Genomic DNA, 22,776 nt, shown 5'->3' on the forward strand with positions numbered 1-22,776 from the left:
CACGTCCTGTTTGCAAACAGCTGACAAAGAGCTTGGGCTTTCAAAACAAGTTAAGTATGAATTTGCTCCAAAACTAGATTTTTAGCAAGGAACAGCATTCTGATACATTTTGATCTGATATTTTCCTGGATCTGTCTCTTTCTGACCTTGTCAATTACTTACTGCTGCTCTTTTTATGTTCGGGCATTGTGGTACACAATTGTTCTCCATTGTTGATTTCTTTCATTGATGGATTAGTCTGTATGGTTGTTCAGCTGATCTGTCAGTTTGGTATGGACCTGGCTCCCGCAGGAGATTAAACATTGTCCATTTGTGTCAGTTTCTATCTCCACCCTCACGTCCTCTGCCCCACCTCGTGCAGTGGAAACCCCAGATCGTTGGGGACAAGGGGGTCGTGGAGAGGTATGGAGAACACTGGGATGTCCTTGGGTTGGGGGTTTGTCTTGTATGTGTTGTTGTTCAGTGTGCCTTTTTCTGCTCAGGGGTAGGAGACGCAGCTGCCTCACTGAGATGCCACTCCCAGCCCCCACAAGGTAAGAGCATTCATGTGCTGTAGTGTATTGGATCTGCAGGAGGAGGTAGTGCATGAGCTTATTAAGCTCTCTTGTTTTTTCAGGTGTTGAAGAGTCTTTTCACTCTCACCAAAAAAAAAAAGTTAAACAAAATTTCTCTTTTTAACTGTCAAACAAAGTTCTGTTTTTAAAGTGCAAACCAAACTGTGTATGGTTCTGCAAAGAGCTCGGTGCTGATCAAAGCCAAATAAAAATGTAAAATACAATTTTCATTGTACTAGAACTCCATGAGAGATCAGGGCGGCATTGAGATCAGCTACATACTGCCTCATCTGTTCCAAGGCCTGTATGCTGCCAGGTGAGTAGCTTGGCAGGTGACGGAGCCAAAGCGCTGAGCTGTCAGAGCTGTTACTGAAGTGTGGTCAGGAGCATTATGGGATTGTACCGAGAGGACTAACTGAAGTGCTACACTTGCATATGCTGGCATTGCAGTGGTGCACTAGTGGCACTTCGTGCAAGTGCAGTCATGCTGTGTGTGAGAGTTGCTGTTTTTCTCTGAAACTTGCACAAATTAAGCATAAAAGGGGCCTCTCTCATTGATGAATGGTGTCTTCAGAGTCCTGTTTTCTTTTGAAATTCAAAACTTTCTGAAATTCCTGATACAGTCTCCCTTAGATTTAATAACTACATTATTTTAAAGACTAATTAGTCATTAACTGCTCTGGTTTTAAATTCACCCCATTGTTTCACATCATTTGTTAGACATCCTTAAAACAGAACTTCATAATGAAAAGAAAAACAATGGAATGTTTAGTTTGGTTAATTTTATTTACAGTAGATAGCCTGGGAAATTATTTCTAATAAATATGTTCAGACATCAGTTGCTATTGTAAACCTTGCTTACAACTATTAAGTCAAAATGCAGCATAAGAACAGTATTTAATACATGTTACCTTCAGTGCAAAATAGCTACATTTCCAGCTTAAGCTTCAGTCCTGGTGCTGCTGTGTAATGAAATGTGCCACTCCATTCCAGGCCTTGTGTATCTATAAATTCTCCTTCCCCTTCCAGCCTGTAACAGCGTAAAACCAATCTGTTAATGGAGACTGCGATCCACGTGCTGTGAATACAATGATGAGAGCTCTAGAAATGCCTAGGTACATCAACAGACCAGCCGGAGTTTGGGCACCAGAATCCAGCGCTCTCCCCCTGCCCCGCCTTACAGAGCGGGCAGTTACCCTAACTTTTTCCCATGTGATAATTATCTCCTCAACAGTCTCAGGAGCCCCTTCCAGTTTGTCTGATGTTCCGAAAACTCATGCTTCAGGAGCCAGGAAGGCATCTTTTCCTCCCGATGTATTTTGGATTTTTTTTTGGTCTCCTTCATCTGAAGCATGTGGGATGGCCAAAGCTGGAAATGGGACATTGGCTGGGGTGGGCCAGGGCACTGAGGTGGCACCAACAAGCATTCTCTCTCTCAGGTGCTGGGCTGGCTGGTTCTTGCTCACATGCTCAGGGTCTGACTGATCACCATGTGGGGTTGGGAAGGAATTTTCCCCCAGGTCAGACTCACAGTGACCTTGGGGTGTTTTTGCCTTCATCAGCACGTTTGGGTCACTTGCTGGATTATCTGAATAGATCTCACTTAACTAACTCCCTGCCATTGCAAGGGCCCTGGGCATTGGTGCACCTGGGTCTCTCCTATTCTCTGCTTGTGGGCTGGAGTGCTTTGGTCTATTTCCTTTGTTGGGTTTAGTCTGTGGGCACAGGGTGGTGTGTGGCCTGTGATGTAAAGGAGGTCAGTCTAGATGATTGGATGGTCCCTTCTAGCCTTAAACTCCATGACTATAAGCTATAAAAGCCCTGGCCTAGGAGCCGCAAAGACTTCAACAGGGGCAATACATAGGGCAAAAGAAGCGGGCCTGTCAGGCTACACCTCCCTTCCCAATAGCCTAGTGCAGGGGTGGGCAAACTACGGCCCGCGGGACTGTCCTGTCCTGCCCAGCCCCTGAGCCCTCCTCCCCCGCAGCCTCAGCTCACTGTGCGGCGGCGTGGCTGGCTCTGGCCAGGTGGCGCAGCTCAGGGGTGAACACAGGGTGCCCCCCCAACAACAAGGGGCCCCAGGGCCGGGCAGTCGGGCAGCTCAGCACCGGCGCACCCCCCGCAGGGTGGGGGGCTGCACTGCAGGGGCAGGGGAGCAGGCGGGCGGTGCGGGAGTGCGGCTGGAGGACTCGGGAGGAGCACCGGGCAGCCACGCAGCCGGCTGGAGAGAAGTGGCGCTTTGAAGGGGAAACCACCGCTTCTCTCTGGCTGCGTGGCTGCCCCTGCTCCTCCTGAATCCTCCCCCCGCGTTCGCAGGGCCACATTCCGAAAGGGGCGGGGGGGGGGTCCTGGGGGGCGGTTGGGGCAGGGGGTCCCGGGAGGGGACGGTTAGGGGACAAGGAGCAGGGGGGCTTGGATGGGTCGGGGTTTCTGAGGGGGGCAATCAGGGGGCATATGGGGGTGGGGCAGGCTGTTGTATTTGGTATCTGATTGGATTCTGACAGCAGGGACTGATGCCTTCCCTACCCGGCCCTCCATACCATTTCGCAACCCCGATATGGCCCTCGGGTCAAAGAGTTTGCCCACCCCAGCCTAGTGGGTGCCCTACACTTCCTCACAGTAGGTGGCCTGTGAAGGCACACCTTCACTGCCCAGCAGTGATCTGAAGTTAGCTGGACTAAGCTCCATGGAACTTACCCTGATTTTTATTAGTGGCACCCATAAGATGCACACGTACATAAAGCAAGTTACTGTGTGATCTTATTGCTGTCAACGTATCTTTCCTTAGCCGTTCCCCATCCCTACCAATTCTCCTTGTTATGGTGCGCCAAGACAAAGTGCTGTGTTTTATAGACTCCTGGAACAGCCATTTTGGACTCACGCCTCAAAAAAGCAGGTCTCTGTGGATATTTTAAAGCTCTGTTCAAGGTCAAAATATCTGAATACTTCGTCAATGAAGCAATGTCTATGCTCCAATATGCCTTGGCAATGGAAAATTAAACTTTAAAAACAGTCCTGGGGGACCTGTTCCTCTTGAGAAGTGAATGAGAAATAGTGGCATAGTGGTATCTCACTTTTCTCAAGGAATCCTGAGATAACCTAGAAAGGGTACTTGTGGCACCTTAGAGACTAACAAATTTATTAGAGCATAAGCATTCGTGGACTACAGCCCACTTCTTCGGATACAGACTAACACGGCTGCTACTCTGAAACCCAGAAAGGGTTGTCGGGGACCACAGTGTATTTAGAATTGCAAGCTAGCCTCAAGCATTACAGAGAACTCTAAAGACGGTGGCATGGAAAATAGATTCTTTGAATGCCAGGAAGATTCATAATATGGTGGGAGATAACCAGCTATAGGGTGATCAGATGTCCCGATTTTATAGGGACAGTTCCGATTTTTTGGGTCTTATTTTCTTATATAGGCCCCCACCCCCGTCCCAATTTTTCATACTTGTTGTCTGGGCACCCTAACCAGCTAACTTCTGTTGCGGAGTAGCCAACCACTGGTCAACTGATCATATTCCAGGAGCTTTGTTACCAACTCCCCTTCACAAATTTTTTGCTCACACAGTGATCCCTGATATGTCTGAACAAGTTCACTAGCAAGGAATATTGCTAATAAAAATTTGTGAATTTCTACTCCTCCAACACTGACACGTGGACCCCGAGCAACACCACACAATCCTTCCTGCGGCTAAGAGCATACTGGATTGACCACATATTCACAACTGGTGATATTCCTCCCTGTGCAAAGGGCCAGCAGGAGACCGATGCACCACTTACATCTCACTTAAGTGGGATATAGGAGGTGCATAGGCATTGTGCTGGCCTACCACACACACAGGCTTTTGAGAGAAAACACACAGGAGCCACCATCTTGATGTATTTCCAAACGTCCTTGCCAAAATGGTGGGCACTCGCTGTTTGTTTTCACAGAATGCTTACATCTTGTGTTTTATATCATAGGTCACACAGAATCCCTACAAGAGAGTTTAAAATTACAAATTCTGAAACAGCAAATACATATGCTGGGCAGTGTAATTTTAAATGGATTTTCCTTGTAAAGCGCTAAAATAAATGCGATATTACTTTTCAAAAAAATACTGGTTTGGTTTTAGGATATAGATTTGTATTTGGTATCTGATTGGATTCTGACAGCAGGGACTGATGCTTTAAAAATATCATAATCACTGGTCACATTTCTAGCACTGGTGTATTCAGTTCTCTCTGTGCATCACCAGCAAAACTGTATTCTGATTCAAGATTCTTCATTGTTTGTTAACAATATAGAAAAAATGCAGCTCGCTTTTCAGACGCTACCCTGAGGTGGTAGTTTAAAAAAAATAATCTCGTATTAACTTCAAACCTGAGCAAATTTTCCAAGACTCATTTAAGGAGAATGAATATGAACACTGTTGACGTCAGTTTTAAAGTCAATTTTTTTATTAGATTCACTTATTATGAAATCAAAATCCACTTTGTTTCAGGGACATACAATCTTTTCCTCATACAAAACCCCTCATTCACAACCCTGCATCAACAGACTCAGCTGATGGTTTATAAGGTCAGCACTACAGCTTTTCCATTCATCTGAATGATAAAAAAAATACCTCCAGATGCAGCATTTCCTCATCACTTTGGAATCTAAACTTCTATCTTAAAACATCTAGGAATAAGGAATGCAGCCATACCTACGGACTGGGGCAATGCTTAATTTGTTATGAAAGAGGGGCTGGGGCTCAAGCAATCTTTTTACATTCATAACTGATGCAGCAAGCCCACCACTACTGGGGCTATGAACTTTCAAGCCTAGAGGTGCTGACAAACCCTGGCACAAATTAAGCACTGACTGGGGGAATGGACCCTGTAAAGCAGTGACTTTGAAAAGGATCATAGCAGAGAAGTAACTCAACACCAATTCCTAGTGTGATGCTCTGGCAAATGGCTAATGCTATCCTTGGCTGTGTAAACAAGGGAGTGGTGAGGAGGAGGAGGATAGTAAGATGACTCTCTCTGTATACAGCAGTGGTGAGACCGATACAGGAATACACCATCCAGTTCTGCTGTCCGCATTTTAAAAAGAATGTTGAAAAATTGAAGAGGGTGCAGAAAAGAACCACAAACATTATTTCTAAGCTGGGGAAAATGCCTTACGGTGAGACAATTAAAGAACTCAATCTGTTTAGCTTATCAAAAAGAAAACTGAGACGTGACTTAATTACAGTGTGTATAAGTACTGTGACAGGGAGAAAATACTGGGTGCTAAAGGTCTTTTTAATCTAGCACATTAATCCCTTCTGACCTTAAACACTACGAATCTATGGCCATGGCTGTACGAGTAGTTTGTCTAAATGAGCAGGTAGTGTGCAGCAAGCTGGGGTATCCATCTGCAAGGCTTTAGTGGGCCCTGCACTAATGGTTTGTGTAGACCCTGCTCCTGCCCATTACAAGTTTCCTAATACCACAGCTTCAAACTGCTGCACATCAATGCACACTAAGGAACTTTTAGTGCATGGAAGCAGGGTCCATATGGACTGTTTGTGCGCAGTGTGCTGCAGCGATGCAGATTTACACCCCAACTTGCAAATACTCATTAAGAGACACCCTACGAAATGAAAAAATTCAAAACGGCCTCATCCTTCACTGGCAAGAGAAATCGACTCCTACGTTTGGTCAACTTTGTGTGGAGATTTAGTATCTTGCAGTATTAAAACCCACATGCTTGCAGGGAGCAGCCTAAACAACTCTCGTGTCTTTGGTGTTAAGCTTACTTGTTTTCATTGAAATTTCCAATGTACTTTGCTCCATTTGGAAATGAATAGGTTCCTAGTCCATGAAACCTGTTGTCCTTGAACTCGCCTTCATAAACTGCTCCTGAAGGATGCTCAAGCCTTCCACTGCCATTCATCTATGTTTAACAAGGAGTTAAGGAAGAGGATTAATACTTATTCTTAAAACAGTGATGTATACCAGTGTCTTCAGATAATTTTCTTTGAATGTACTCTATTATTAAATAAACAGGTAGGGCACCTAATACTCTTTAGGGATTACCCAGGCTCTCAGTTGTGCAAGGTTTTCAGATGGGTCTCAGAAGTTTTTGGCCAAGGTAACTATACAGTAAATCCTCCTCTTATGAAAAGTGTCATGGGATCTTTTGTGTCCATACAGCAGAGAGCCTCTGCTTTTAAACTCTCATTCCAAACCTTAATAGAATGGAAATAAGAAGTTAAGGGAAAAGGCATGTGCATTTCTTTCTAACTTCATAGTGCTACAATGGTGTCAACAATGCACTCCAAGCAATACATACCCCAAAAGCAATACAATACACACCCCATAAGCCATACACACCTCAGCTTCATCAAACTTGCATCTACTACACAACCTTAACAGTTTACTTGTTGCTGTTGATGCTCTGTTTACTCTTGCATTTCTCTCAGCTTGGACAATCAAAATCGATAAGTCAGTTTCCCTTTGTTTAAAATTCTTTTAATGTAGCTTTTTTACTGAATAATCTTTAAAAAAACACCAACAGACTAAAAAGAATGACATGCCAAACTAAGTGTTGCCAGGAGAGGCCCCCTTCTAATTGCATTGTTATTTGTCTAGTTACAGGGGCTACACACTCTGTAGCACCAATTTTTTTCTCAACAACAACAAAAACCAACTTTTCCTATATGTGCTCATTTTGTCTCAGTAATTCCGAAAGACAATCCAAGGCTTATTCATTAAAACTAGATAACCAGTGGGAAACAATCGAATATTCATTAATGTTAACTGGAAGCTCCACAGATGTTTTAAAAAGAGAACTTTTAAATTACCTTATCATTTTTCCAGTTTCCTGTGTAAGTAATTCCATCAGGGGTGGTATGAACTCCAGCTCCATGCCTCACAAGAGCACCATCAGGTGTTCTTATACACTCACCATCTAAAATGAGTGAAGCAAAAGAGTAGTCAGAGAAACCCTGTTACTTTCAATATATTGAAATTCAAACAGCCATTTCCATTTGAATCAGGCAGTATTTAATAAAAAAAATTAAATCTTAGAATAAATCTCTAGAAGTTAAAGATGCAAAAGACCTATTAGGTCAGAGATAACAATTATTATTATTATTTAATCCATTTCACTCCCTGTGCAGGATTGTTTCCTACAGGATATGTGGGGGGTCATGCATGTCATGCAGACGGTCAGCTTCAGCCAGGGCGCTGGGTTGGGGGCTGCTCCAGGTGGGCGGGCCCCGCTCCGGACAGGGCGCAGGGTCGGGAGCCACTCCATGCAGCTCCTGGAAGCTGCAGCATGGCCTCGCTCTGGCTCCTAAGCACTCCAATGGGAGCTACAGGGGCGGTGCCTGCCGATGGGGCAGCATACAGAGCCGCCTGGCCGTGCCTCTGGGTAGGAGCCAGAGAAGGGACATGCCACTGCTTCCGGGAGCCGCTTGAGGTAAGTGCCGCTTAGAGCCTGCACCCCTGAGCCTCTCCCCATGCTCCAATCCTCTGCCCCAGCCCTGATCCCCCTCCTGTTCTCCAAACCCCTCGATCCCAGCCCAGAGAACCCTCCTGTACCCCAAACTCCTCATCCCCAGCCCCACCCCAGAGCCTGCACCCGCAGCCAGAGCTCTCACCCCTTCCCACACCCCAACCCCAATTTTGTGAGCATTCATGGCCCGCCATACACTTTCTATTCCCCGATGTGGCCCTCAGGCCAAAACGTTTGGCCACCCCGGCCTAGATGATCAGAATGGTCCCTTTTGGCCTTAAATTTTATGAATGGGTGACAGGGTATGGATCACTTGATGATTACCTGTTCTGTTAATTCCCTCTGAAGCACCTGGCATTGGCCACTGTCGGAAGACAGGATACTGAGCTAGATGGACCTTTGGTCTGACCCAGTCTGGCCACTCTTATGTCTCTATATTCTCGCTTATCAGTGCCACTCAAATGTAGGACAAGCCGGTGGCTTACAATAATAAAGTTCTATGCTGCCATGCAGGAAATTCAGATTGAATTCTCAGATCTGTTCTTCCACTCCCTTGACCAGTATGGACTAACAAAGGAGTCACACCTGAGTCTATGAACCTAACCTTGCACCACTGAGGTCAATGGGATTTTCACTGCTGACTTCAATGGAAGCAGAATTAGGCCTTACCAGAGAATGTGCTTTGCATCATGTAATAAAGAAAGCATTTTAGTTTAAAAATCTGACCTCTGTCACGGCAATTAAGTTGGCATATAGTACATTTTTGATACCACAAACTCAGTTTTAATGAGGGTGACAAGATGTCCCGATATTAGGGGCTTTGTCTTATATAACCAACTATACCACCTCCCTTGCCAAAAAAAGTGTCCCAATTTTTCACACTTGCTATCTGAGTTATTTTATCATTTTTTTAAATTGCAGTCAACAAGAATGAGTAAGCATTAACTCTCAAGAATTTCTTACCATATTTGTCATTATTGGGAAATACAAAAGATATTCTATAAACTTCAGGACCTGTTAAAAGAAAATGTGTGTCATTATTTTACTTTCATTTTGGAATCCAAGACTTTAAACAAACTAGAATCAATCAATAAAATAGAATTGTATTTATAAAATGTCCATATTCCTCCTCCTCCAAGTCACTCAGGGTACTGGTGGGGGGAGGGATTGAGCATTGGCCTGCTAAACCCAGGGTTGTGCGTTCAATCCTTAAGAGGGGCCATTTAGGGATCTGGGGCAAAAGTTTGTCGGGGGATTGGTCCTGCTTCAGGTAGGGGTTTGGACTAGATGACCTCCTGAGGTCCCTTCCAACCCTGATATTCTATAATACAAATTAATGAGAACTAATTAAAATACAAGAAGAAAAGAAACACTCAACATTCAGGACAGACACAAATGTTAGCATCCAGTACAAAAAGAAGGGAAAAAGCAGATAGTTGGGGAAATGTAATAAACACAGGACCAATAGTAGTCATCATAAAATACCCTTTGAAATAAAAAAGTTGAGGGTTTTTTTTTTTTCTTTCTGAAATGTGGGGAGAGATGAATAGACCCAGATGTTTCAGAGAGTGAGTTCCGCACTTTAGGACCCACCAAGGCACAGCCTTCTGCAGATATCAGATGCAATTGTGGGATGGTTAAAAGGTGGGCTTCGTGTAGGGTTGCCAATGCTCCAGGGTTGAGGAATTGAAGATTAATCTTTAATTAAACATTATGTCATGTGACGAAGCTTCCCACCCAAACTGGCAACCCTGGAATGGCCCAGACTGAGGTTCACACACCAGATGGTAAATATAGCCATTGCCTATATGATGGTGTAAGGCTTTATACAGCCCGTCAGAGGGTAAGGGCAATGTATGTGTGTATGATATGACACACCGAGCACTAGGGGGTACTCTGCTGAACAAGCTGCAGCGCGACTCAACCCTGCGCAGAGGCCCCAGCAGGAATCGGCTTTTGTGTTCATCCAGTCCTGTGTTGCTGGTGTCCCCTTGCCCTGGGACTGGGGTTGCCAACTGGGGTTGGCGGGATTCCTGGAGGTTTCCTCCCATGACATGATTTTTAATGGCGGGGTAGGCTTCCCTTCCTGGAGACTCCCGGGCAATCCTGGAGGGTTGGCAACCCGGCCCGGGGTCAGGGCTCGCCCGGCCTGCATTGGACACGTTCGTCCCGCTCCGGGGCGCCGCGTTCCCAAAACGGCCTGACGGGACCAGCGTCAACTTCTGTGACTGGCCGAGCGGGCTCTGGCCGGGGGGGGTTGGCGGTTGGCGGGTCCGCGCTCTGACAGGGGGGGGGCAGGGGCTCTCACCGGCCATGCCTGGGACGCGGTGTCTGCAGTTGCTATGGAGACAGATTGACTCTTGCACCGGAAGTAGAAGGTAGTTCACTTCCGGGTCGGGTTGCCTGCGCTGGGCCGGCTTCGGAGCCTGTTGTGACAGGTAGGAGGGGGGTATCCCCACCGGGCGGTGTGTGCCCCACGGGCGTGGGGGGCGGACTGACCCCGTGAGCGTGCTGTGGGGAGAGGGTTTGTCCCGCGGTGGGTGCGGGGCATCACAGGGGGTAGGGGGTGGTATGGGTGGGGTTGTGGTGGGGGGCATCACAGGGGGTAGGGGTGGTATGGGTGGGGTTGTGGTGGGGGGCATCACAGGGGGTAGGGGGTGGTATGGGTGGGGTTGTGGTGGGGGGCATCACAGGGGGTAGGGGTGTTATGGGTGGGGCTGTGGTGGGGGGCATCACAGGGGGTAGGGGGTGTTATGGGTGGGGTTGTGGTGGGGGGGCATCACAGGGGTTAGGGGGTGTTATGGGTGGGGTTGTGGTGGGGGGGCATCACAGGGGGTAGGGGGTGTTATGGGTGGGGCTGTGGTGGGGGGCATCACAGGGGGTAGGGGGTGTTATGGGTGGGGTTGTGGTGGGGGGGCATCACAGGGGGTAGGGGTGTTATGGGTGGGGCTGTGGTGGGGGGCATCACAGGGGGTAGGGGGTGTTATGGGTGGGGCTGTGGTGGGGGGCATCACAGGGGGTAGGGGGTGTTATGGGTGGGGCTGTGGTGGGGAGGCATCACAGGGGGTAGGGGGTGTTATGGGTGGGGCTGTGGTGGGGGGGCATCACAGGGGGTAGGGGGTGTTATGGGTGGGGCTGTGGTGGGGGGGCATCACAGGGGGTGGGGGGTGTTATGGGTGGGGCTGTGGTGGGGGGACATCACAGGGGGTGGGGGGTGTTATGGGTGGGGCTGTGGTGGGGGGACATCACAGGGGGTGGGGGGTGTTATGGGTGGGGCTGTGGTGGGGGGGCATCACAGGGGGTGGGGGGTGTTATGGGTGGGGCTGTGGTGGGGGGGCATCACAGGGGGTGGGGGGTGTTATGGGTGGGGCTGTGGTGGGGGGGCATCACAGGGGGTGGGGGGTGTTATGGGTGGGGCTGTGGTGGGGGGGGCATCACAGCGGGTAGGGGGTGTTATGGGTGGGGCTGTGGTGGGGGGGCATCACAGGGGGTAGGGGGTTTTATGGGTGGGGCTGTGGTGGGGGGGCATCACAGGGGGTAGGGGGTGTTATGGGTGGGGCTGTGGTGGGGGGCATCACAGGGGGTAGGGGGTGTTATGGGTGGGGCTGTGGTGGAGGCCGGGGAGCCCCGCAGGGGGTATTATGGGTGGGGTCGTGGTGGAGGGCTTTGGTCCCAAATGGGGCTGTGGTGTCTCTAGGGGATGATTAAGTTGGTTTTATGTCTTGTGCTGGATGTCATCCCCCCCCCCCCCCCCCCCCCCAGGTGTCTTAACCCACTGATATGTCAGCCCCAACTGTGACCAGCATCAGGCACCTTTGCTTGTACCCAGTGCCCCTGCTGGGTGCGCTGCTCAGGCTTCGTACCTCTCTAGCGTGGCCTTGCAGCAATGCTGTCCACATACGCACTCCCTCCTCCACTGTGCAGGGGCAACAGCCTCTGTTTTGCTGAGACAGCGACTTGTTATAAAACTCGGTTGTAGAGTAAGGCTGTGTTTACACTACAGTTTATGTCGACAGAACTTATGCCACTCAGGGTGTGAATAAACCACCCCCCTGAGCAACATAACTTACACTGACATAAGCGCTTGAGTACATAGCGCTGTGTCATCAGGAGAGCTTCTTTCACCGACATAGCTTCTGCTATTCACTGAGGTGGTTTCATTATGCTGACAGGAGAGTTCTCTCCCATCGACATGGAGCGTCTTATCAGATATGCTGCATTGGTACAGTATAACATTGGTTTGGAGAGTTGCCAAGTAAAGGTTCTTTGTGATCCCATATCATGGCATTTGTCTTTGCTGTTTTTCTATTTTAAAATCTGGTTTATTGAATTCCACAATGAGAAAACATCCTGTAAAATCGGTCTTACAGTGAAAAGCTATTATAAGCTGTTAATTATCATAGATCGTAGAATATCAGGATTGGAAGGAACCTCAGGAGGTCATCTAGTCCAACCCCCTGCTCAAAGCAGGACCAATCCCCAGACAGATTTTGCCCCAGATCCCTAAATGGCCCCCTCAAGGATTGAACTCACAACCCTGGGTTTAGCAGGCCAAGTCTTAAAAGAGAAACACTCTGATGTGGAAACTACAGAACCCAAACCACTTTATGTTGTGATATGCAACAAAATACAGTGTTCTACATTTTGATCTTCTGTCATAAGTTTTTAATGGCTTGTGTCATGTAATGGCAGGATTGAAGGTTGAGATGTATAGTTAGACTCATGTCTTCTCCACTAGACTACAGCGCCTCATGTAGATTATTTTTAAAGAACATGCATCCTCATCCTCCCCCGCCCTGCAATCTTTCGGGTGGAAAAGTAATAAAGACTGGGTACCTCTCCACAGTGGAGATCCCCTGTAAGGGTTGTTCCTGGGTCATCTGTGCCCTAGAAAGTTCCATCATTGTGTCCCCATTAGAATTGCAGTACGAAAGAGTAGGGCCAAAGCTGCCGAGGAGGCGTGCGGCTCCTCACAGAAGTCTGTGGCCTCTCACTGATTCCCCCTAAGATGAATGCAGATCCATCGGGTCTGTATATTTCAAGCAGGGGTAATTCCTGATGAGCTCAGTTGGTGCAAACACCAGCTTTCGCTCATGAATGCTTAAGGGTCAGCACCAATGGACTCTGACTGAATGGATGTGAATTCTAAATCTCCATGAGGCCATAGGTGGGGCACCTGTGATATCAGGCTAATAATACTTACTGCCTTTTTAAAGTGCTCTGAGATCTACTGATGAAAAGAGGTAAGCACAAAGCATTGTTACTAGACTCATTTTTCAGATGAAGAAACGAAAGCACCAACACTACAGCTACGTTAGCAAAAACCTGCTATCACAATGGACTAGACGAGCTTTTGTATTTTACAACAACTGTTGTAGAAGAGTACACTTGCTTCTTGGACATATGAATTAGACAAGGCATATTTTTAACAGACCATTTGTTAACAATACTCTTTATTGTATCATATAAATAAGAGTATGATTTGCACCAAGAAACATGGACTGTATTGCATAATTATAAGAATATTTGTTTAACCTTTTTTTCCCCTTAGTAAGAGAAAATGAGTTCAGCAGGGAAGAGAAGAGGAAGGCCGAATAGAGGCGGAGGAAGAGGGCGAGGTAGAGGCGGAGGTGGAGGAGGAGGAGGAGGAGGAAGAGGCAGAGGAAGAGGACAATGTAACAAATCTCATGTTGGTGGAAATAAAAAAGGGTCAAGCAAAGCTTGGGATGATGGGGATGACTTTTGCTGCTTTGAGGAACCGCCAGTTGCATCCAGGTCAGTATTATTCATTTTCTATGTGACTAAGATTTGTGGGACACTTCAAATCCCCTTTTTGAACACCTTTGAATGTTTGGAAATGTAAAGAGAATAGGCATTCTTATACTTGGGAAAGTTTCCAGATAACATATTTTAATAATAAGAAACCCGGGTAAATGGCTTAGATTAAAGCACATACACATAGAATAACTTTAAAAGAAACACAGACAAGTGCTCTTCAAATACTTTTTGTGTGTGTGTATTTATTCTCTTTTAAGTTAGCACCAATGTAAAAGCCTCCCTTAACCTGTAAATCAAGGCCTGGATTTCTTGTAATAGTTTTTGCCACGATTAGGCACGTTTGGATAGTTCTTGATGCATTTTTTAGAGCATTGTTACCTGAGTAATTGTCAGTGTAGTTTTCATTGCAGTGAGCCAGTGAAGATAATGTTTCAGAAAAGAGTAAGATGGAAACCCCCGAGTAGTTGTTATGCACAGTGAAATCGTAGTGCCTAGATGGAGCTTTTAAGATGACCAGATTGGTGCTGAACTTCGCCTGTAATTGCTAGCTTTCAAGTCCCAGACACTGGTTCTAGTCTGACCTTCAGGTGAGGGAGGAGCAAGTTAACTTGATTTCACACATGGGGGTAAGTGAGGTTTACAGAAATTAGTGACCCATCAAATAAATCGCAGCATGGAGTAGTGGGATGTCTCAGCAAATGCTGCTACATTTTTAAGTCTTAAGGCTAGTTGAGAGAGGAGTTGGAAAAGCACAATAGGATTCGGGATCTCTGATTCCAAAGCCTGTGCCCAGTTCCCTGGGATTTACACACACATACCTCCCACTCTTCCTGCTGCTTTTGGGCAGTGGCTTAGTTGCACTCTTTCTCTCTGGTACAACTTACTTTCACCACAGCAACTATGTAACACTAAGTTGTAGCAGTCTTTTTACTGGCAAATAACAATAGATGGTACAAATTCTAGAAAGAAGAGTGGACAGGCCTTATAATCAGCTTCCATTTAAAATGTAAATGTTGAAAGAGTGAATTTTCATGTTAAAATAAAAATCTATAATTACAGGCAAAGAGTTCTGCTTTGCATATTGAATTACCAGTCCTTTAAAGCTAACTTCTCCTCCTCAAGTTTTACATTTCCAAATTTAAAGCGTGTTTTAATGCAAATGTATGATAGCTTTTGGTCTGCCAAAAAGTCTTTTTATCGTATAATCTAAGTGTGCATGTGCTATTGTCAGGTTTTTTAATCCAAAATATATTCTAGCCAATCTATACTTAAACATGCTTGGCTGTATTGTAACTACTGATGATTTTATCTAGCCAAATAACTTGAAAACACTGAGGATCTGACATAAGACCCAAAAAAGTGCATTTGTTGTTAAAGACCCTCTGACACACAAACACAATCAAGTGTCCCATTGTGCTTGTGTGTTGGAGGAGCCCTCACTTTAATTCTTCTGTTGGATTCTTGATGTTGGAATCTGATTAGTCTGTATAATTTCAGTTACATAAATAAACATGGAATTTGTGTGTGGGTGTTTTAATTTTTAGATCAAGCTGCGTTATCAGAAGAGGAGGGCAAACCAAACAGAGACCTGAAACGAGGATGCCTCTGCAGACCATACATATGACATCTGAGAATCAGCAAAGGGTGAAAGAACTTCTCCGAGAACTCCAGGGACAAGAGCTGTCAGCTGGTTCAGAGTTAGTTTAAACAAACAAAACCATTCCTGGCTAGATCAGTTTTTTTACATGTGTACCTTTGCTTAGAGGAGAAATATTTTGCATGTGAAAGCCTTTAACCTTTTCCATCATTAACTGGGCACTGTTGTAATATGTAATGATGTGCCTTAAAGTCGGGAGCCAAAAAAACCCACAACTCATCTGTACTATATATTTCCATAGTTGCTATGTTGGAATAGGTTTCCTAAAAAATTTTCTTCCTTTCCTTTTGGCAAACTGGTGTGTAATATTACTGTTGCTATGAAATGGCTACTATGTTCCACACCAGAGATCATTAACTCACTGTGGCATTGTGTGGTGTCTAAAGTGCTTTGGGATTTCTTTAGATGAAAGGAACTATCCAAATGTAAATTATTAGACGATGTGCACCATTCTAATGCTTTTAAGCTCTCTGATTTACCACCACTTCCAAAAGTAATTGCTTGTTCCCTTATTTCTTTAAAGTTGACTTGAAGAGCAGAAAATGGCTTTGTTCCTTTTTTGTTGTTGTTGTTGTGCTTTATGAAGTATAAAGAAGTCCTTATTTTTTATTAACTTTAGAATGATCAGGAATATCAAATTTGATCTTCCCTGTTTTGCTGATGGTCATTCTTGAAGGTTTTTGGTTTCTTTGCACGCCTGTAGCAGATCCACAGAAAGACTTGACTTCTCTAGGAAACTTAGCCAGGATTCCTAAGCTGTGGACAAGAATTATTTAAAAAAATAATCATTTCAAATGTTGGCTGCGTTCAGTATTTTTGCTCTTGAAATTGCATTCTGCCAGTTAATGGTGTCCATACCTCAGTTATGTGTAACGTGTAACATTTTAGCAGACAGGCTATTCTAAATAAAAGCAGCATGTTGTTCTTCAATTTTCCCTTTATTTGAAACACCATAATTTTGAATCACACAGACATGCATCTAATTAAAATGTATAATGCTAGTAATGATTTGATATCTCTTTTTCAGAATGGCTGCATCAGGCGAAGATGATGATGATGAACCTGATTATTTTGATGATGTGCAATGCTGGTCAGCAGACGAAGAGATTTCTGAAGTAACTACAGGGCTGGTTTCTGAACCAAATGAACATAAAATGTTGGAAAGTGAGGTGTCTTCATTTGCTGTGCATAAACTTTCCAGGTGATTCCATTCATAATAAATAATACGCTTGCACTCCTGGAAATTGTACTTTAAGCCCTCAGTGCTTGGTACTCTCGTTGACTTTGGTGGGAGTTCTGCATGCAGAGGACTAACAGAATCAGCCCTTTTGTGAATGCGCTTAAAATAACACTTAAATCATTCCAGCCTTGCTACGTTTGGTGGTTTCAGTGTCTATCCAAGAAACAGAAATAGATACTGTAAAATCAAATATTCAGGATAGTTAATGGAAATGGAAAGTATTTGCATTCAATTTTGGCAGTTCCAATGGGCAAATATCAAATATTTCTATATCATGTAGAATTCTGTTGTCGTTATAGTTCCCACATGGTACCTTGTAAGCAGTCATGAGTTTGTTTGTTTGTTTGTTTTCATAAGTGGAAGCTTTTTATCTCTAACTAAACTTTCTCTGAAGAGTTGACTTTGCACTGTATGGTTTAATAATCCTGTAGCTGTTATGTGTTACTTTCTGAAATGTGGAAGGTTCACCGAATGGGTGAATCCGTCATGAACTGGCTAAATAATGGACTTCTGTTTCCATAGCTGCCAGTTTGGCACCTCCCATGAGCACTAAAATTCTCTCAAAATATTTCAAACAGAAAAGTAATGATGTCTGATTCCATATAAGCTTATATTAAATTAGTTTAATTGAATAGATCTGCAGTTACTTCATATTTCATTGCTCTTATATCATTGCCTTTTGCAATTGTTTTTCTCTATTCTGCTGCAGGTATGGCTTTGATAATGAGCGCTGTCGGACAATACTAAGATCCTGCAATGGTAACATTGGGGCATCGTTGGAACACTTGCTCTTGCAGTGCTTTTCAGAAAAATACGGAGCGAGGATGCAAATCTCAGAAGCAGCTGTTCAGGCCAGTCTAGAAGAATGCTTGGAACAAAGGCAAGAAGAGGCTTTTGCTCTCTGTTCAATCTACGGAGAAAACTTTGTAGAAAGAATTAAAAACAGAGTTTGGACATTTGGGTTGGAACTGGAACACTTAACAAATAAAGTCAGCAAATCCAAACAAAGGGATAGTGCTGCCAAAGATGTGGCAAAACAGACTTTAAACAAAGTCTGTAAATTTTACCTTCAAGGAGGCTGTAAGTTTGGCTCAAGATGCAAATTCCAACATGAGACTCCTCCAAAGCACCTGCCAAGAACGTTACAGAATTCGGTGGATGACGCTCACCTCAGATCTAATGGCGATAACTCTCCTTTATACGAACTTGAAATCCGATTTCCTGAGGATAACAAATACCCCTATCAGGCACCCATTGTGGCATTTTATTCCACCAATGAGAATCTACCTCTGGCTTGTCGTTTACACATTGCTGAATTCCTCTATGGAAAGGCCTTGACGTCTGCAGAGGCTAATGAACCAGTTGTGTATTCTTTAATAACCTGTTTGGAGGATGAATCAGAGATAACCGAGTTACTTACTAATACTTCCCACAAATATAGCGTCCCTCCCATGTCCCTGCTGACCCTGCCCTCAACAAGAACCCATACAGACGGTCATAAACAAGTGTTTCCAGATAGTTCACCTGTTTCAAATTGCATGTCAGAAGGTAAGGACAGCGACATAAAGGCTTTTCTTTTGATGGTGGGAGTACAGTCTAGAGGCTAAAGAGAAGGCTGGGAGTGAAGTTCAGGCTGCTTGTCCCAGTGCTTCTGTTACTGACCAATTTTGAAACATTTAAAAACTGAAAAAATTCCTAGGCAAAAAATAAAAAGACTTTATAAAGCTGGAGTTAAGGCTGAGCGGGTGTTTCACCCAGTTTTATAACGTTCCTAATGATGTGTCTCGTTTGTAATATTGCTCCATACTGCTGGATGCATTACACAGGCAGTAACTATAAACAGATTTCCGAGGAGAGAGTCGTCGGGCCACATTATTCATCACAGATGTGGCAGCCGCCCTGTATAAGTAAGGCCCTGTGGAAATCCTGGATATTCTTTTGAAGATTCACGGGAAAGTATCGATTTTTTTCATAGACTACGCACGGCTGCTGAGTCCCTCTGAAACTGCTGTGACATTTCCAACAGCGGAGAGGCAGAAGCACTGGTCTCCTGCTCGTAGTGCGTGGCAGTGCCATGTTGGAGCAGCACTTTGGGGGCGAGCTGAGCACCCTGTTTTCTGCTAGGCACTCTAGCCAGCAGTGCTGCTGCTTAGAATGTGTGCTACAAGCTGCATCGAGCACAAGGCTGGTAGGCACAGATGGCCGCTTCTGCCTCCCCATGTCCTCCTCCCGAGGCCATGGCTATTCATGTTCCAAGCAGCAGCAGTGCTGGCTGCAGTGCCTCGCATGGCCACTGAGTCTGTTCCTCTCTCCTCCCTCCCCCACCACACTGCTTCCATTTTTTTCAGGCAGCAGAGAGGTGGAAACGGGCATCAGCATGCTCTGGTCTTGTGCTCAGTACGGCTGTGTGGTCCAAGTGGCAGCAGCGCTGGCTACTGTGCCTTGCATAAAACCAGATGCCAAGTCCCCGTCCATCCTGCTTTCTTTCCTCCCCTCCCTGCCCCAGTTCTGCTGCAAGCTGCCCTGAGCACAAGACCAGCATGTGCGGATGCCCCTTTCTGCATCCCTGCTGTTGGAAAAACTACAGTGTGGATTTCTGCCCAGTCTGTGAAATTGTGATCTGCACAAGGCCCTACCTATAAGTAAAGATTGTATTCCAGTCCCCTGTCTTGAACTACTCATAACTTTCCAAAACTTTCACTTGTTGAGATGGAATGTTCCAGAGTTGGTCTCTTCTCGAAGGTGAACTTTCTTGGGAAATTTGAGCAAAAACTACTATACCGTTTTTTGAGCGCATGGACAGTGGCAACGAACCTTCCCATTACATTTTAAAAACAAGATTACTTTTTTAAACAGCTCAAATGTAGATGTGACTGGGTTTAGGAAATTGAATCTTAGTGTGGATTTCAAATCAGCTTTTTTATGTTATAAAACATTTGCTTCTAGCTCTGGTAATAGACTCATAGACTTTAAGGTCAGAAGGGACCATTATGATCATCTAGTCTGACCTCCTGCACAACGCAGGCCACAGAATCTCACCCACCCACTCCTGAAATGTTGGATCTTAGAACTTAGGGCCAACTGGTTACTTGGTGTAGTACTGCTTTTTTGGACCGTGGTCCAGGACTCAGGAAGTCCCAGGCCTCAAACCAATATTCGTCTCAATCTTTGCAGAGTTGAATGTTAAGATGCTTTTTTTCTTTCTCAAGTTACAAAAGAGTCTGAGCCTGAGAGTGATGAAGATGAGGAGGAAGAGGAGCCTGAAACAGTTGTTGTGGAGAATGAGAGTTATGTGAACCTCAAGAAGAAGCTTTCCAGAAAGTATGACGTGCAGGCAAAGTCTGTGTATAATGAAAATGTTAAAATCTGCAAGCAATTCCGAATAAAGCAGGTACAGTGCAACAAAAAAAAAGAGATCCATTTGTATTCTGACTTTGTGATATTTATTTTAAATGACAAACTGCCTCTCAAGCTATTCATCTAGGTGTAAGATTAGTTATTTTGCTAGGAGATAAGATAGGGTGACCAAATGTCCCGATTTTTGGGTCTTTTTCTTATATAGGCTCCTATTTTCCCCACCTCCCCAACCCCCCGCACACACACACACCCTCTGTCCCGATTTTTCACATTTGCTGTCCGGTCACCCTAAGATAAGATAACAGATTGTTTAGAACACTTTCACCTACAGTAGAACCTCAAAATTACGAACACCTCGGGAATGGAGGTTGTTTGTAACTCTGAAATGTTTGTTACTCTGAACAAAACGTTATGGTTGTTCTTTCAAAAGTTTACAACTGAACATTGACTTAATACAGCTTTAAAACTTTACTATGCAGAAGAAAAATGCTGCTTTCCCTTTATATTTGTAGTAGTTTACGTTTAACACAGTACTGCGCTGTATTTGCTTCTTTTTTTTCCTATACTGTTGCCTGATGGTGTACTTCGGTTCCAAATGAGGTGTGTGGTTAACTGGTCAGTGCGTAACTCTGGTGTTCGTAACTTTGAGGTTCTACTGTATTGTTAGAAAACAGATTAGACTTCTTTGTTGAATAACTGCAGACGCAGTTCTATAGCTAGAACTGTACAGTTTATAAGGAATCTATCCTCATACTTGAGAGCATAAACAAGAATAACATTTCCTGCTGTGCTGTGTATGTGCACAGTTAATTACACTGGAATTTTACACTGTTATTTAACATTTGCAATAGAATCGAATCCAGTGGTCCCAGCTAGGTTTGGGCTGCATTGTGCTATGTGTTGTGCAGACAGAAACGGTATGAGGCTCTCCATACCTCTGAGAGCTCAGAATCTTAAATAGCTTGAGTACTGAAGTATAATCATTTCCTTTTGAATGTTAATAAGGGGTGACTTGTTGAGTTCTACTGCTCCACAGGACTTCATAGTGGTACTTCAGAGTGCAGAAGCTTTGTTTTGCAACAGTTCTGTGCTTGTCTTTCAGAAAAGGAAAATCTGCTTAAGTTGATTCTTCCCAGCTGTGTGAATGACAGTGGCTCCTTATGACCTGGACTGTTTGGGAAGCCATATCTTACCTACTATCAAATGCAGTGTAGATCATGTTATTGTTAGGCCAGTGGTTCTCCAGCTCTTTAATTCTGTATACTTACAGTAGAGCTCTCCTCGGGATCCTCTCTTCCTATTATCCCAGGCCTACACTGCTTGCCTCCCAAAATCCTCCATTCTGTGGATCACCTGAAGGTTCTGCCTGCAGCAGGTGATCCTCAGACGACAATTTGAGAACGACCATTTTAGACATTTGTAACACCATTGCAGGCAGTAAGAGCACTTGAATTTTCATGGATTTATGTTTCTGACTTTGCATTATTTAAAGAAGAGGGCGATTTTCTTTGAAATTGAGGTAATATGGTGACCAGTATTCTAGTAAATGTTACTGCTTTAGCAATAGGTGTTGGCCAATATTGTAACTAGTACAGTTGCGGAAATGCCTTTGTAGCCAATACACTGCCTGTGGGAGTTTCTCTTTTGGAAATCCTTACGATTTACAATTCCTGTTAGGCATAAGTTAACAAATCCCTAAACTTCCCCTGGTAGAAAATGCATCATCAGCATTAGAAGATAAGACCATGTACTGTGGCAGAATGCCTATGAGAGAACAGGAAGGAAGCACTATATATTTGGAGTTAATGGGAGCTGGAGGTATTTGGCACCTTTGAAAAACATGCCAGTTCGATTAAGAGATTAAATATAGCTTAAGGGTAAAATTTTCAGAAGTGCCTAAGGGGTACTTTGGGCCTCCCAGGTTTGAAAACATCGGCCTGAGTTTCTAGCTTTTATCTGTAAAGATAAATCTTCCTGATGCAAACTGAATGTAAATAAATGCCGTTTTGTCACTCTGCTCACAGCTTTGAAAGTTGCAAAATTTTGACCCTAATATTTTTATAAATGAAACCTTAAATGCTGCAGGAATTGATGATTTGGGCCCCCATGCTCACCACAGGAAGCTTTCCACTTCCTATGAGAGAGTAAACTTTTTTAAGCCCTCCTTTTACTTAAACTGCACTAAGGAAAGATTGCCTTGCGTAGCAACTGTTGCTAGATAAATTCAGGCTAAAAATAAGGTGCACATTTTTAACAGAGTAATTAACCTTTGGAACAACTTACTAAGGGATGTGGCTGATGCTCCATCACTTGAAGTCTTGAAATCAAAATTGGATGACTTGCTAAAAGATATGCTCCTGCTCGGCCACAAAATATGGATTGAATGCAGGAATGACTTGGTAAAATTCTATGGCCTGTCCTCTGCAGGAGGTCAGACTAGATGATCATAATGGTCCCTTCTCATCTGAATCTGTGAATCTAGGGCAGGATTTGAGGCTCTTAACCAGAGAGATCAATTTCTCTTCATTATGTTTGTCAGTCTTCTAGGCACTTCCAGTCCATGTTGCAAGAAAGACAGAATCTCCCTGCGTGGGAAGAAAGAGAAACCATTCTTGATTTGCTGACTAAGCATCAGGTGCTTGTTGTGAGTGGCATGACTGGGTAAGGATGTGATTTACACATGCACTTCTAGGATCAAACGATACACGGGAAG

The 22,776-nt window shown here is 44.6% G+C and overlaps 2 protein-coding genes across 3 annotated transcripts in view; one reads left to right on the forward strand and one right to left on the reverse strand.

Moving 5' to 3' along the window:
- Positions 1–1,321: 1,321 nt before the first annotated feature.
- Positions 1,322–10,409, reverse strand: MORN2 (MORN repeat containing 2). Its single transcript, XM_008174111.3, has 5 exons — positions 10,340–10,409; positions 8,995–9,045; positions 7,376–7,482; positions 6,329–6,465; positions 1,322–1,584 (listed from the first exon to the last, which is right to left on the reverse strand). The coding sequence occupies exons 1-5, from the start codon at positions 10,344–10,346 to the stop codon at positions 1,482–1,484; spliced, it is 405 nt and encodes a 134-aa protein (XP_008172333.1). The 5' UTR covers positions 10,347–10,409; the 3' UTR covers positions 1,322–1,481.
- DHX57 (DExH-box helicase 57) overlaps positions 10,330–22,776 on the forward strand; it is a 35,060-nt gene continuing 22,613 nt past the window's right edge. Inside the window, exons 1-7 of one of the 2 annotated variants that reach the window (XM_065589856.1) lie at positions 10,330–10,469; positions 13,583–13,806; positions 15,354–15,506; positions 16,494–16,667; positions 17,416–18,254; positions 19,916–20,097; positions 22,603–22,724. In XM_065589856.1, coding sequence (XP_065445928.1) covers positions 13,592–13,806; positions 15,354–15,506; positions 16,494–16,667; positions 17,416–18,254; positions 19,916–20,097; positions 22,603–22,724 — 1,685 coding nt within the window. In that variant the 5' untranslated portion in view covers positions 10,330–10,469; positions 13,583–13,591. Of the gene's footprint in view, positions 10,470–11,795; positions 12,254–13,582; positions 13,807–15,353; positions 15,507–16,493; positions 16,668–17,415; positions 18,255–19,915; positions 20,098–22,602; positions 22,725–22,776 lie in introns of those variants that run through there. The other variant, XM_005311268.4, reaches the window with a different exon arrangement.

Source organism: Chrysemys picta, chromosome 3, assembly GCF_011386835.1.
Source record: "Chrysemys picta bellii isolate R12L10 chromosome 3, ASM1138683v2, whole genome shotgun sequence".
Classification (NCBI taxonomy): Eukaryota; Metazoa; Chordata; order Testudines; family Emydidae; genus Chrysemys; species Chrysemys picta.